The sequence below is a fragment of the Neodiprion virginianus genome, chromosome 1 (genome assembly GCF_021901495.1).
Source record: "Neodiprion virginianus isolate iyNeoVirg1 chromosome 1, iyNeoVirg1.1, whole genome shotgun sequence".
NCBI lineage: Eukaryota > Metazoa > Arthropoda > Insecta > Hymenoptera > Diprionidae > Neodiprion > Neodiprion virginianus.
The window spans coordinates 11,097,233-11,110,723 of record NC_060877.1 but is presented as its reverse complement, the minus strand read 5'-3'; the positions used below and the strand labels follow the sequence as shown (position 1 = coordinate 11,110,723).

General features: G+C 37.4%; 1 protein-coding gene and 1 long non-coding RNA gene across 3 annotated transcripts in view; both read right to left on the bottom strand.

The window, feature by feature from the left end:
* Window positions 1–15: 15 nt before the first annotated feature.
* LOC124298741 (uncharacterized) lies at window positions 16–2,003 on the bottom strand. The gene is made up of 3 exons (XR_006906875.1): window positions 1,862–2,003; window positions 1,471–1,756; window positions 16–224 (listed from the first exon to the last, which is right to left on the bottom strand). It is a non-coding gene; the product is annotated as an uncharacterized LOC124298741 (long non-coding RNA).
* Window positions 2,004–7,349: 5,346 nt separating this feature from the next.
* Window positions 7,350–13,491, bottom strand: part of LOC124310163 (uncharacterized) — a 160,200-nt gene continuing 154,058 nt past the window's right edge. For both annotated transcript variants that reach the window (XM_046773909.1, XM_046773918.1), the window contains exons 8-12: window positions 12,502–12,665; window positions 11,765–12,325; window positions 10,355–10,527; window positions 9,892–10,041; window positions 7,350–9,352 (exon numbers count right to left, since the gene is read on the bottom strand). In XM_046773909.1, coding sequence (XP_046629865.1) covers window positions 9,230–9,352; window positions 9,892–10,041; window positions 10,355–10,527; window positions 11,765–12,325; window positions 12,502–12,665 — 1,171 coding nt within the window. In that variant the 3' untranslated portion in view covers window positions 7,350–9,229. The remainder of the gene's footprint in view (window positions 9,353–9,891; window positions 10,042–10,354; window positions 10,528–11,764; window positions 12,326–12,501; window positions 12,666–13,491) is intronic.

The following is a 13,491-nucleotide window of genomic DNA, read 5'->3' as shown; positions in this document are numbered from 1 at the left end:
TGGTCTAATAAAGTTCTTAAAGGATGATCATCTACGTGAATTATTTTTTTCCTCTTCTCAAAATCCATCCTCATTATAGATGCCAGGGATGAGTCACTGAGGGTTCTTAGAGTTCCTTACACCTTTTATCACCGTGCACATATTGTCAGTGTCTTCTAATTACCACCTTTTGTCATAACAGTTTGGTCAAATGAACAGCATCAACGTGATATATCCATTGTACTCTGAAAAAATCGTCATTGTATTCATATTTTTGTATATTTATGTTACGCTCTCTGCGTTTTACGTTTCAATAAATCCACGTAAATATGATCACACGACCTTGTACAAAAATTTTAACGCATCATAATTTTTCTGTTCTATAATTTTTACGATTGATTTATTCTTTATTTCAGGGATATGGCCGAGATTTGTTCGAATTTAAATTCAAGTAATTGCGAAAATAACTGGTGTTAACACACATGGGATTAGAATGTCGACATGGTTGAAAAATTGACGTATTTCCTCGGAATCATATACCAGATGTGATCATGTTTGATACATGTAGTTTAAAATCTCAGTGAAAATTCATACTGCATTCTACTGTAATCATTTTTTGATATTCTTATACAAAACTCTTATTGATATTCATGGCGTCGAGTACAGAAGTCGAATTTGGTTTTGAAAACAAGACCAGGTGAACGCCACATTTTTGTATTCACTTTGTCCTAAATTCATGATATTGTAATACCCGATGACGTTCTCGATATTGAAATCAGTGAGGAAAAATATGGGCGATTTGTTTTTGAAAATTTTTGCAACTCTTCTGTTTTCTGCATACTTCTTAAGATTTGATACCAAATGTCTCTCTGTTTTTTATTCTTATACCGTCACGTGTGCGGTATTTAAATTATTCGAAATTGTATGTAGAAGGTATATTTATACTGATGGGAAAATTGAATTTGTAAGCCTGGCATACCATTGCATACCGGGACCCTTTAATATTGTCGAATCCGATATTAGTACCCGAGTTGTTGCTTCAAAGGTTCCATTCAGATCAACAGCAATCAACAGCATTTCAAATGACAAAATCGGATGCATCGATAATTACGAAATACTCGTCGGACGCAGTGTCAGCCATCGAAAAGATGCATCGATGGAGTTTTTTTGGCAATATTTTGGTAAAAATCTACAACACGTGACTGTCAAGTGTGCTCGCAAACTTGACATTCCAGGGATATACAAAGAATTACCTGACAACTCATTCGGCAAGAATTTTATCCGACTGAATTTAAACAACGTCTCGCCGAGGCATTGTAAATTCATTGAAACTTGTGTTCAGTTAATGTCTGAAATATTTATAACGCATTCCTTAAAATCCGAGGATAATTTCATGAAATATCAAGTAGATTCTTTTTCAGCACAAAATCGTCTGATAGATTATCAAAACATGGAATTCGAGTGTAGAAAAGGGATCGATGAGAAACTTACCAACGCAAATGGATCAGCCTTGCAGAAAATCGAAGATTTCATAGACGGCGTAGATTCCGGAGATCCGTCCGGACTCCCACAGTTATGTGCTATCAGTGACGTGCTCGGTAGAAAAATAGAAATTTACGACGTAGAGAAAATGCAGCAGTACGTCATCGGCGATGATAAAAAAGGTGAGGCTGTGCAGGTACAATTCCATGAGCCAAAATCCGGTCAGGCCACTGGACACTACACTTTACTCGGTGGTAAAGAACCGTCAAAAGTGTCCAAAGGACGAAACATGTGTCTGTACGATGTCGTCGGTGAACAGTCGGGATTTGATGCGGATCAATTAAAAGCGTCAGCCTTAAATGTAATGAAAAAAAATAAGATTAAGATTGCTGAAATGTACCTGGCAAACAAATTGTTTCTGGGTGGAGCTCGATACAATGGACAATGTCCTGACGATGCTGGAGACTTGCTAGACTCGGCGGAAGGACGATCCGGCTTCGCTTACAGTGCCGGAGCACATTCTCGAAGTCATGCCGCCTTCCGAGGTGGCACAAACGCATTACTGACTGCAGTTAGTGAAGCCGTTGAAAGGCCGATAGAGGTACGTCACGAAGCGGAGAATCGTGCGAATATATTCGGACAAGCGGAAAGCTCTCATCCGATTTTGTTGGAGTACCATAAGCCCGAAGGCGATAAGTCTGGTGAATATTTGACGTCGATTGGTGGTAATCAGAGATACCGATTGCACGATCGCAGCCCCGATAATACGACATTTTTTGAGATTATTGGAGAAGAGACGGATACTGATCCGGTGGAATTGAAGTCGCGGGTAATGGAGATAATGATGAGAAATGAAGCCCAAGTTCCATCCGGTACACACTGCGTGGAAAATGCTTCTTGGTGTCGTGGTGGAAAGACTGCGTTCATTTCGCGAGACGAACAAAACTTCGTTATTCACCACGCGTTGAGATCTCAAGAAGCCAGAGCGGCTATGGAGAAGTTGAATGAGTATCGGAGTCGTAAAGAAGATTCCCAGTCTTATACGCGGCAAGCAATACACATTTCTGGACGTGAATTTGACCTTCCGCGAACGGCTTACGGTGGATTTTGGCAGAATGGGGAAGAAAGGATAACGTGGCCTACACGGACAATCACACTTATTTTACAGCACTTTTCGGGATGCGAAAATGATCCAAATGCACTGGTTCATCTGCAGACGTGTTACCCGCGTCATCCGAATTAAGCACGGAAATATTTACGTCGTAAGTTTTATTAACACTAAAATCAGTGGCTGATTAATCCCAAGTTTGAAGACGAACAGAAAATTATTATTTTATTTTGTTTTTTATCGGACCTGAATTAAAACGTGGATGCTTTTACTTTTACCGTATCAAATATCCCATCTACAACTATAAATGTTGTATATCGAGCAATATGTTAGAATGAGAAAAATAAATATGCAGGAAACAGGGTGAGAACATATATATATTTAAATAAAAACAATTTTGAAGTAAAACGTGATAGGGGTGCTCGAAAATGGTCTAATAAGTGACGACAATTATTAAACGACTTTCAGTAATCCTGACTCAAAGATGACAAAAATAGAAAACATCACGAATAATAAATCAATAAAATACAACGAAGCAATTAGCATAATAACGAAGTAAGTAGTCAAACTATAACCTAATAGTTTTGGTTCCGAGTAAATTTACTGTAGAAGTAACAATTGCAAATAATGGCACGTATTTACACCGTATCAAAAGTCCGAAATGAAGTAAAAGTTGAATTTGATAAAGAACGAGAAAAAAGCTGAAGTGTCATAGTCGAACGAGCACTTGTAACGAATGGTACAATTTACACAATAGCTTCAATATTGTTAACTTTGAATTTGAAGAATAATGCAAAATGAAGATATGGTGCGCGCATATATGTGGAATTTTTATTATATATACTATATGTTTACATAACATTTTTTACATCACTTACCTTATACGCTGAATACTCATTGTCAGTATTTTAATATGTGATATTTATATTCTGACTACGTATTTTTACGATAAACATTACTCACAATCAGTGTGTAAAACGAGTTTTGCTCAGGTACTCGGTGTGATTTTCCATTTAGGGTTTGTACCCTACGATAAAATATACCTAAAAACTTACGAAAGACTCTTGAATTTCTATCAAATTGAAACATTTTTCGAGAAGATTTTCCAGAAGAGCATTTCTTTGCAAACGTTCTAAAAATTTATATGCCTTTACAGTATTTGATGAAATATATCTGAAAGTCTCTGTAAGACTTTCTTCGTGTTCTATCATTGGTAGAAATTCAAGAGATATTCGGATCTGTTGGGAAAATTATAAGGAATCAGTTTTCTTACGATACTAAACCACTACTGTGATATAAAAATGTGATCTGAAACAATATGAATTTCTTAAAATAAGCAAAGTTGAGACTAACTGAATCTAGTTACACGTAACTTGATAGGATAGTGCAAGGCAAGAAAAATAATACATCGAACAACAATATTTAAAATTTCACACAATGTGATGCAAGTGTTCCGCAGATGCAGTTTCACTTTGTTCCATCATATTTTAATCAATTGCATGAAGATACCGCGACCCAGAAAAGTTCTTTTAGAGATTTAAAACATTTTTCTGCATTACCGTTTTGAATTATGCCGTTAAGTGTTTTCGCAATATCGTTCGCTCACAGTCAGACTATCTTGACAAAAATCTACAGGGACTTTTGGGTCGCTCTACTTTAGTATAAATGCGGATGTGAATAACGTTGCAAATAACGTGCTTATGGGGAATTTTACGTGTAATTGATCTGACCAAAACTCTCACCTTTTTAGAACCAGTTCCAAACTTATGAAATGTTCTATTCAGCTGATAAAAGTATACGCAATTTTTCATCGATTTTTATGCGTAGACGTTTAGACGTTAGTAGACGATAAAATATTTTCGAAAGTTGACATTTTCGAGATTCGATCCAGTATAAGTCGAAAACTATAATAGATTAATATTAAATAGCACTCTGGAAATAAGAAGTAAACGGAATGAAATATAAAAATTTCAGTTTATTTCATGGTTTTCGAAGACATTAATGGTCAAAGTCCGAAATAATAGCATCTGCTAAAAACTGTACTCTTAGAACACGGATTTTGTACTGACCCATTAAATTTGCAGAAACTCAATCAATCGCGCCAAAATTTTGATTCTACGTTTTGTTTCCTTCGAATTCGCAGAGTGCTATTTATGCACCGAAAAATAATTATTAATTTTACAAATTGAATTAGTAAAAAATTCATTGATTTTCAACTAATTGTAAGTTTGGTCCCACGATAAAATTTATACATGTTTTTTAGACTAACAGACGAGTATTCTATAAAATTTTCAGTGAAGAAAAAAAACCACATGGTTTTCCAGAAATCTAGAACTAAGGTTTGTTTTTTGTTATTGATTAGCTACATTTAGAGATAGCCATATTGTTTTGCATATTATGATTTAAAAAAAATAAAACTCACGACTGAAAGTTTCTTTATATTTAATTATTTTTTGCATGATCTCTAGTCTTAATAATAATAAAATAGAACTTAATTGGGAACTCAGACTTCAAATAAAAAAAAAATTACGAATAATTTCAGATTCTCTTATCAGCGACCAAATATAATTCAGAAAAGTTTAAATCTGTTCTGAGAAGGACAACAAGGTTTTGGTCAGGTGAATTACACGTGGAATGTCACTTGGACAAAACTATAATTTGATCATACGTGTTTTAAAGAATAAATGTTTACCATGTATTTCGTTTACAATGGTAACATAATAAAAAACATTTCTAATATTATTGTAGGCTAATTTTTAGTACGTTTTCAATCTTGTTTTTTATTTCAGGCGCAACTTCCAGTTGGAGATATAGGCTATTATTATACAACTGATGAAATTTTCTCCCTCGCGTTAATTGTTTCAGAAACTAAGAATGGAGGTAAATTTCTTCTGCTATATTACAACGAAGCTGATATTTTTTTTTTTTCAATTGACCCACAACAACTAATCCTTTGTGTGGAGTTACTTGTATTAAGCTAAAACAAGTTCCACATGATGTTGAATCATCATCTCACCCATTTTGCACAAGTATCAATATTATTCCTGAAATCTATTATAGAATCTTGGTGATCGGTCAATTAAGAAAACGTATTTTTAGTTAACGTTTCGACCCGGATATGGGCCCTCCTCAGAACGATTTATTTTTTAACTGTCAAGAATAACAAAAAGATTTTTTATAGAATAAATAATAGTACTAGAAGTAATCAGACTTAAATATTGTAGATGTAATACTCTTAGAGCTATTATATATTGTTGATTAGTAAGAACCTTATGATTAATTGAAAAAAGGATGTCTTTAAGTGTTATTTACCTTTTGAATTAAGTAAGTGGACTAAGATGTAGTCGAATTATTCCTGAAATGGGCATGTTAATGACAGACCTCACAGCCGGGTACTACAAGTACCCAAATTTCCTTTCGTACTAGCTCTAGGTCTCACAGTCACCCTTCTCGATAGACTCAAAAAAAAATAGTGGGTTCGGGGTCGATTTAACGATTAATAATATGGCCACCAGATATGAAACTGTACTTCAGAGTTTATTGGACAGGCTTTACATTCATTCGATCAGTAATTATTCAACGCTTGTGTCAACTTGGGTAACTTTCGAACGGTTATCCGTTCAACACGGGTCTCGTCGCGAGCAGAACCGGAGTAGGACCCAGGATGACGTGACAGGCACCATCTCACCCGAAATCATCGGTCAGTAGCTGTACTATTTTAACCGGGAACTGCAAGCCGTGCCGGTTTCCCGACACGGAAACCACCCCGGGGTAGCTAAGGCCAGCCCACGCGGCTAAACCAATCTTATGTAACTTGTTATTTATTTTCACGTATTCATGATCCGTGGACTGTAATAACCAGGTTGGTTTCCCAAGGTATCAACCATCCCGGGTCAAAACCTCAATCATGAAGCCCCGGGAAAGCCAGCGCGAGAATCCCCAACCGACTCTACCCAGTTCTGTTCTCGCATCTAATTACTCAATCCGAAGTACATTAGAAACACGATCCAACGTCATTTAATAATCAAATCAATCATTATGAGCCTCGATTCGTCGAGTTGATAACCCCATGTTCACACAGTGCACTGTATCACTCTCGCACGCATAACGAGCTACTTTTAACGAGACTCACGTGTTGTTCCTTCAGAGCTTCGACTAATACTGATCTGATTTTGGATTCTTCTCCATATTCTCGTCTCGCTCGCTCTCGCGGGAATTTTGAGAACTTTGGACTGTATTGTGTTGTTGATCACTCGCTGCAGTGTGCGTGAGATTAGCGTACTTGTATTCATTCGCACACACATCGTGGTATTATAATACATTCTGTCCCTTTACTAATCTCTAGCTGATCTATAGCGGTCGTTCATCCCCTCGCCTTACCATACCTCTCTGTTATTACATATGGTTTCAAGTAACGCTCATCCAAAGTGTAGTGCTATTGAGTACACTTCTTAATTTTTTACACATTCTCAGGTTGAGATGGCGTTAAATATCGGATTATAACTTAATAATCACATGGGGTGATAATGGTCTGTGGCAACGGCCGCTTACGAAATTATAGGTCATAAATTTGTAATGTAAATGTAATTTTCGTTTGAATCAATAACGCACTGTAATGACTTCACGTCTTGTTTTTTTCGTGCCAAATTCATCTTCAATGCACAAAGGTTTATTTAATGAATAGTGGCCACCCGACTCTTGAGTGAAAAACAGCCACTTATCCAGGTCTCAATTGCAATATTCAATAAAATAATCCTGAATCTAACGAAAAATCAAACAATTATCAAAGTTATGAGTTTATTTAACACATTACAACATTTTAATCACACGAGGAATTTATACAGTTATTTATATCAGTCCGATAAATTAAATTTTACATTCAACAAGTATCAACAATACGTAATTCATTATATATGCCTAATCGAAACATCATTGAAATACACATACACCTACATAACTGTCTTTGATATTGCTTACACGTTACTTTGGTATGATTTATTTCTCTCGTGTTATTGCATAGCTCCTAACGTAGTTTAAAGTTTTCAAAGTGCTAACATTCTAATAAATCTGCACCTAAAAGCCAACTATCACATTAATTATAACTTTTCAAAAAAATCTTTTATATCGTTTCTGTTTCTTCTTCCTTATTGTGTTTGTTTTCATTTTACTCACATTTTTAAATCACCCGTCAGCCGTAAATGTTTCACTTTTTTCTTTTACTTCGGAGAGCCAAATTGTTGGCTCCAAAATTTTCTTTACCCTATAAAATATCAAATTTTCATCTGAACATTGAACAGCGATAATTTTGAACAAAATGAATTCGAATCGTTGTTATTTATGTACAATCCATTTTACGTATGTTATGTAGAATACAGCAGATACATATCAATTGTGATTGATATAATAAAATCTGTACATAAAAAATAATGTTCGATATCAAATTGCTTTTGATTGAGTTTTGAAAATATTTACTCTGTACACTGCCTGTTGAAATTGGTGACATAGTACGCTATATACTCTCCTCATTAAAGTATATACAGGTATACATATATGTATGTATGAGATGTGTAATTTACTTTTACGTGCAATTACCGAAAGTGATATCGTGACTTGTTATTTTTCGTTCCTTTATTCCTAACATAATACTTTTATGCGCAGTGCAACCTGGCAACAAGCAATACCGATGCCTATCCTGCACATCGTAAACCGTGGACCGATATGTATGATTTACGTTTGCGTTACGAAATTTACGATACACGAACGATATAAATTAAATGTGACAAATTTTTCTTATTTCTCCCCTCTCCAATGAAGCTAGTTATAGTATTCGATTATTTATGTAAATTCTGAGCCTGTTTACGGTAAATTTCATCGATAAGTGGTGAAATTTCCTTGACAAGGTGCGCGTCGCTTATCAGTTCATTTAAGGTACAGATAGATCAGGCATAGCCATACAATTCCACGGTATAAGTATACTATTTGACATTATTTACATTTTTTTGATTGACTGTATTTGATTTCTGTTTCTTTCTTCCATTTAGAAAGTGTCCTTATTCACGGTGAACAATTTCAACTGATTATAACAACGTTTAACGAGTTTTTCTCTTCTACTTTACAAACATTTAGACGTTTGAGAATTCTACTTTCTATACATATAGTGATCGCTTTTGTCGATAATTGACAGTTTGAATGTACGTTATATTAAACGGCGTTTTAAGCTCCTACTCATTAAATGATAACGCGAAACGGCCGTATAGTTTAATTTAGATTTCTTACCAACATATTAAACAACGATGCGTGTAAATTTACGCTATAAGACATGAATGCGCGTATATACATGATTATTTCTATTACTTATATATCTTAATCTTTCTGCTTATTCAATTTACAAAATGATAAGAAACGAAGAGGAATAAATTTTTACTTTGGATAATACGTTTGTTTTGTTTTTTCGTTTAAACTTTTCTACCTCGACATGTTTAATTGATAAACATGAATCATTTACATCGCTTGTAGAAGGACTCACTGCACTTTTGATCCAACCCTGCGGGTCAACTTGCGATTTGTCTTTTCGCATTTCTCATCCATTTACGGATGTGGATCCTTTCCGTTTTCGTTGCGAATGTTATCTGAGCCGATAGATATAATTTCATCATTCCATCACGTTGCTGAAGTCTCCGATTTACATTTCCGTTTCACGGTTATTCCTATTGAGCCTCGTATCTTGCGTAGTAAGTCAATTATATCTGCAGTTGACATGTTTTCAACGCTTTCGTCGTTCACCTAGAGAGAAATCGAGGAGGTTAAAATAATCACAACTATCCCTTATCTTGACACGAAATATTTACAATGGCAGCTGCCTTAATTCGAAATGCTTGTAATCTGGAAAACGTAGAATTCTCCGAGAATTTTCCATCGCGTGAAAAAGCTTCTAAAAGTCAGTAAATCAAAATCCCAACCATACAATATTTCCAGCCAACGGGGACTTTGTTTCGAACACTTATAGCAATGTAATTACAAGTGTACACATGAGGTACATACCGTATGACCGAAGAGAGTCACGATATTTTCAAATATCAGCGGTTTTCAATGTCTGTTATGGTAAACTGTTCTAATATAAGAAAAAGATATGCGCATACCGTATACATATATTTAACAAGTCTAAAAAGTGAGTAAAAAATTGAAAACCGTATTATAATAGTATTATTCAACCTATCCATGAATAACAAGTTCTGGATAGATTTGAAGTGTCCTGGCATCCTCGGGGATCATGGCTGCCAGAATTGAGTAGACAACCTGCTTTAGAGTAATTGGATAATCACCATGAGTAAAACGTCGCCTTGCTTGAGTCTTCCGTCTTTCGCTGCAACGCTGTCCGCGTGGACAACTGAGATAACAGTGCGATTACCTTCGGGCTGCAAACTGAAGCCCAGACGGCTGTTCCATCCGCGGGTCAGCTCTACCATGAACACCTAGATCGAAGTAAGTAGACCGATTAACATCAATAAAGTACGTTGTATTATTTTGTCACACAAATTTTATTACTTGGATATTTTGAATTAACAAATCAATGTGTCTAACCCTAGACAAGTTCTTGAATTATTTTCAACTTTACACATAGTATGCATAAAATTACTTTAAGCATACTTGGGCAAAAATTAATTTCCGATCGAAACCCACAGCTGCATTACTTTTTACCGATATTGAGGATGAAGGGTAAAGAACGTAATGTGGGAAAATGTTTGGGACCGTTTGATAAAACTCAATGTCTAAATTCGTGCGTACCTGACTGCCTTGTTCACAGTCGCTAGCAGCAGCGGGCGATTCGTCGGTAGCTTCGCTGGTTTCGTCGCCGTTTCGCGTCATGTCCCTGGACTCGTCATTGCTCGTGAACATGACACCTTTCCATTTAAGCAAGCCTCTGCTACCGCCGGACTCTTCGCCACCGAGGACGGTACCTGGACGATGAAAAAAACACTAACAATCTACTTCTGGCGAACGGAATCGAACAACGACGATAAGGGGGAGTCTCCTACTATCCTTATCGCCAACACAACGATTACGTAGTAAACTTGACACACTGTGCATAACGAAGGCCACTTATTGGCTCTGGCTATTGGAAGGTTGTAAACAATCATGATAATGCACCACGACGTGAACAATACTACGGATTATCCAACGACGACGTGGCTGAATATCAGCGGGAATTTTAAACGTACGTGAGAGGTACGCAGGATGTACGTAGGTGAGGGTTAAAAAGTCAAATGGCCACACTATATAAATGTCAAAATGTCGAAGTTTTGAAGAGCATGAGATGTAATTCGTAGTATTTCAAGATATGCAAGGGTAAAGTATGTATTATATGTATATATATATAATATATATTATATGAAAAATTCAAAGTATAGAAAGATCAAAGTATCGAAAGCGAAACTATAGAATCCCCAAAATGAATAGGAATATATCAAGTGGAAACATGAATGATCAGAATGCTAACAGTTATAAATACATTGTTACTTCGTACATTTTGAAATTGTATCGAACAGATTTCCGCGACTTTGAAAATTCGACACGTATTTGTACTCTTGTATTATGCGGTAATTTTATTTTTTTATTCATACCTAACAACGCTGGACTATCGATAAAACTGACACTTGTGAGCAATTTCAATTGCCTGAAAATTGATCGTATCCAGCTGATTTACGAACTGTGGCGCTTCGAGGCGCGATATCGATAAAATCTTATCATTGATAGATTTTTTTGTAATATAAATGATATAAATTTTGCTGATGAAACACAATTACGGAGATAACGGATAAGTGAGAAACATGTGACTAGAACAGCAAGAAGAGTTTTGGACATTTGGATCCCTACATTACCGATATAACCCTTTTTCTAGAACGTTCAAGGGTGGGTGATATCCCCACTCTGAACCAAAGATCCCAATAATCTCTTTGCTCTGAATGAAATTATCGGAAGATCGATAACGTCGAACAACCAAACGGTCCGATAATCGAGAGAGTTAGTTACGAGCGGTGACGTCCCCCACCCCTGATCGTTCTAGAAAAAGAGTTGTGCCGGCAATGTAGAAATCTATGTCTAGAACTCTCCCTGCTACTCTATTGATGGGTACATTGAGTTCACTGGAAGCGATTCGAAGGATCGTCACTCGAACTTGAGACATAAAAATCTCACCTGGAATGTCTTGGTCACTCGAATGGGTCGTTTTGTTCCTGGAGGAAGCATCGCCGGTGCCGCAGGCGGGGTTGGCGCTTTGGTAGGCAGGATTCTTGTAGCTGAATGCATTGCTCGTAGCCGTAGCAGCGGATGAAAGTGCCGGAGGCATCGACGCTGGTTCGGATGGCGGGTCGTTGTCGGTTCTCAGATGACCGCTACTCTGATGGGAAAGTTCCCGTGGTAGTTCTTCGCAGTCAAAGTTCGTCGCGAGGTTCGGGTCAGCTGCAGTTACCAGCAGGACTCCGTCCAAGGACCCCGTGCCATCTGAGTCCGACTCGACGCTGAACTGGAAGTGCGGCTTCTCTTGGGGTCCGGAAAGGTCAAGGAAGTTGGGTCGCGGCGGTTTCGACGTCTCCGAGGAATCCGAGACGTCGTAAAGCGAGGGTGGGTCGATTATCTCCGTGCCGGGTGTGCCGGGCTGGGAGTTTGTGATTTGGGTTTTTATCGAGCACTGATCAGAGTCCGAGGTGTCCGCCTGGCTGGTGGACATTTGGGTTACGAAGTACTTCTGCGACTCGCCTGTGGGAGTTATGGAGATCATTTGAAACTGCTTCCAGACCGCTGCAAGGTGCCGATCAAAGACCGTTCGGAGTTCTCGAAAAACTTTCTGCTCATTTAGCCACAATCAGTAAGATTTTTTTTTTACTATTCGACAAAATTTTGGTCCCGTTGAAACCTGTGGCTTATCTACTAACCTTGCTCGTTTTCCGCCGTTGGTGTTCTCGTTGGAGGTCTGCGAAGTCGCCGGGGCGAACTGCTGGTGGCGGTGCTGGTTGACCTACGACAGCTTGATCCGCTTGATGTTCCTGGTGACAGTTTTCGCACGGCCAGATCACAGAGCATGTCTACAGCCTCCTGCCTAAAACCATGATCCACCGACCTCGATAAGCAATTAAAGAAACTAGAACACCGGCCGCAAACTGCGAGCGAGTCACACACGCTTGGCATAATTGTTGTTCGTATAGTTAGTTCTGTTTATATGTTGGTTGTTTTATTTCTTGCGACGCCAAGTGTGACGCACATAGTATGTATAATAGCCTCTGTTTTAACATATGGGTTAACTTGCATAATTAATTTACACGAGCTAATTGTGTAACGCATGCACTTTAAATTCGTTTCATGTTCTTCGGTATCGTACTATGACTGTTCAGCGTATATCAGTGGCGATATGTGTAAAAATAAATCTGTCAAGAGACTCAAATTGACAGGTTCTACCAGGTGTCACTTTGCACCGATCAGTATGAAAAATCTGTGCTTGTAGTGTGACGAATTTTTCACACCAATGTAGGAAATAAGTGATGAGATATCGAAGAGAAATTACACTATATAAGTCAAGTAATTAACTAGACCGATAACATCACTTCGATTCTGTTTTGAACTGGGTAAAAATCGTGAATTTACATAACACGATCACAGCTGCTCTGTTACACGGCTAACTGATTCAACTAGCGATACGATTACAAATAAATTCACTGATCCCAATATTTTCCGCTTGAGCTCTGATCACATATAGAAACTCTGTTCCACACGTCACAGCCCAAAGTCAAGGATTAATTAGAGCGATTCAAGCGCTAAGTGCGTGTTATAGAGTCTAGCCGGTTGATTTCCGGGATTATTTTTTGTATGATTCATTCCTTCGTTAAGCATACGCACATAGCGTTAGCCAGAAACATTGAACAATACGT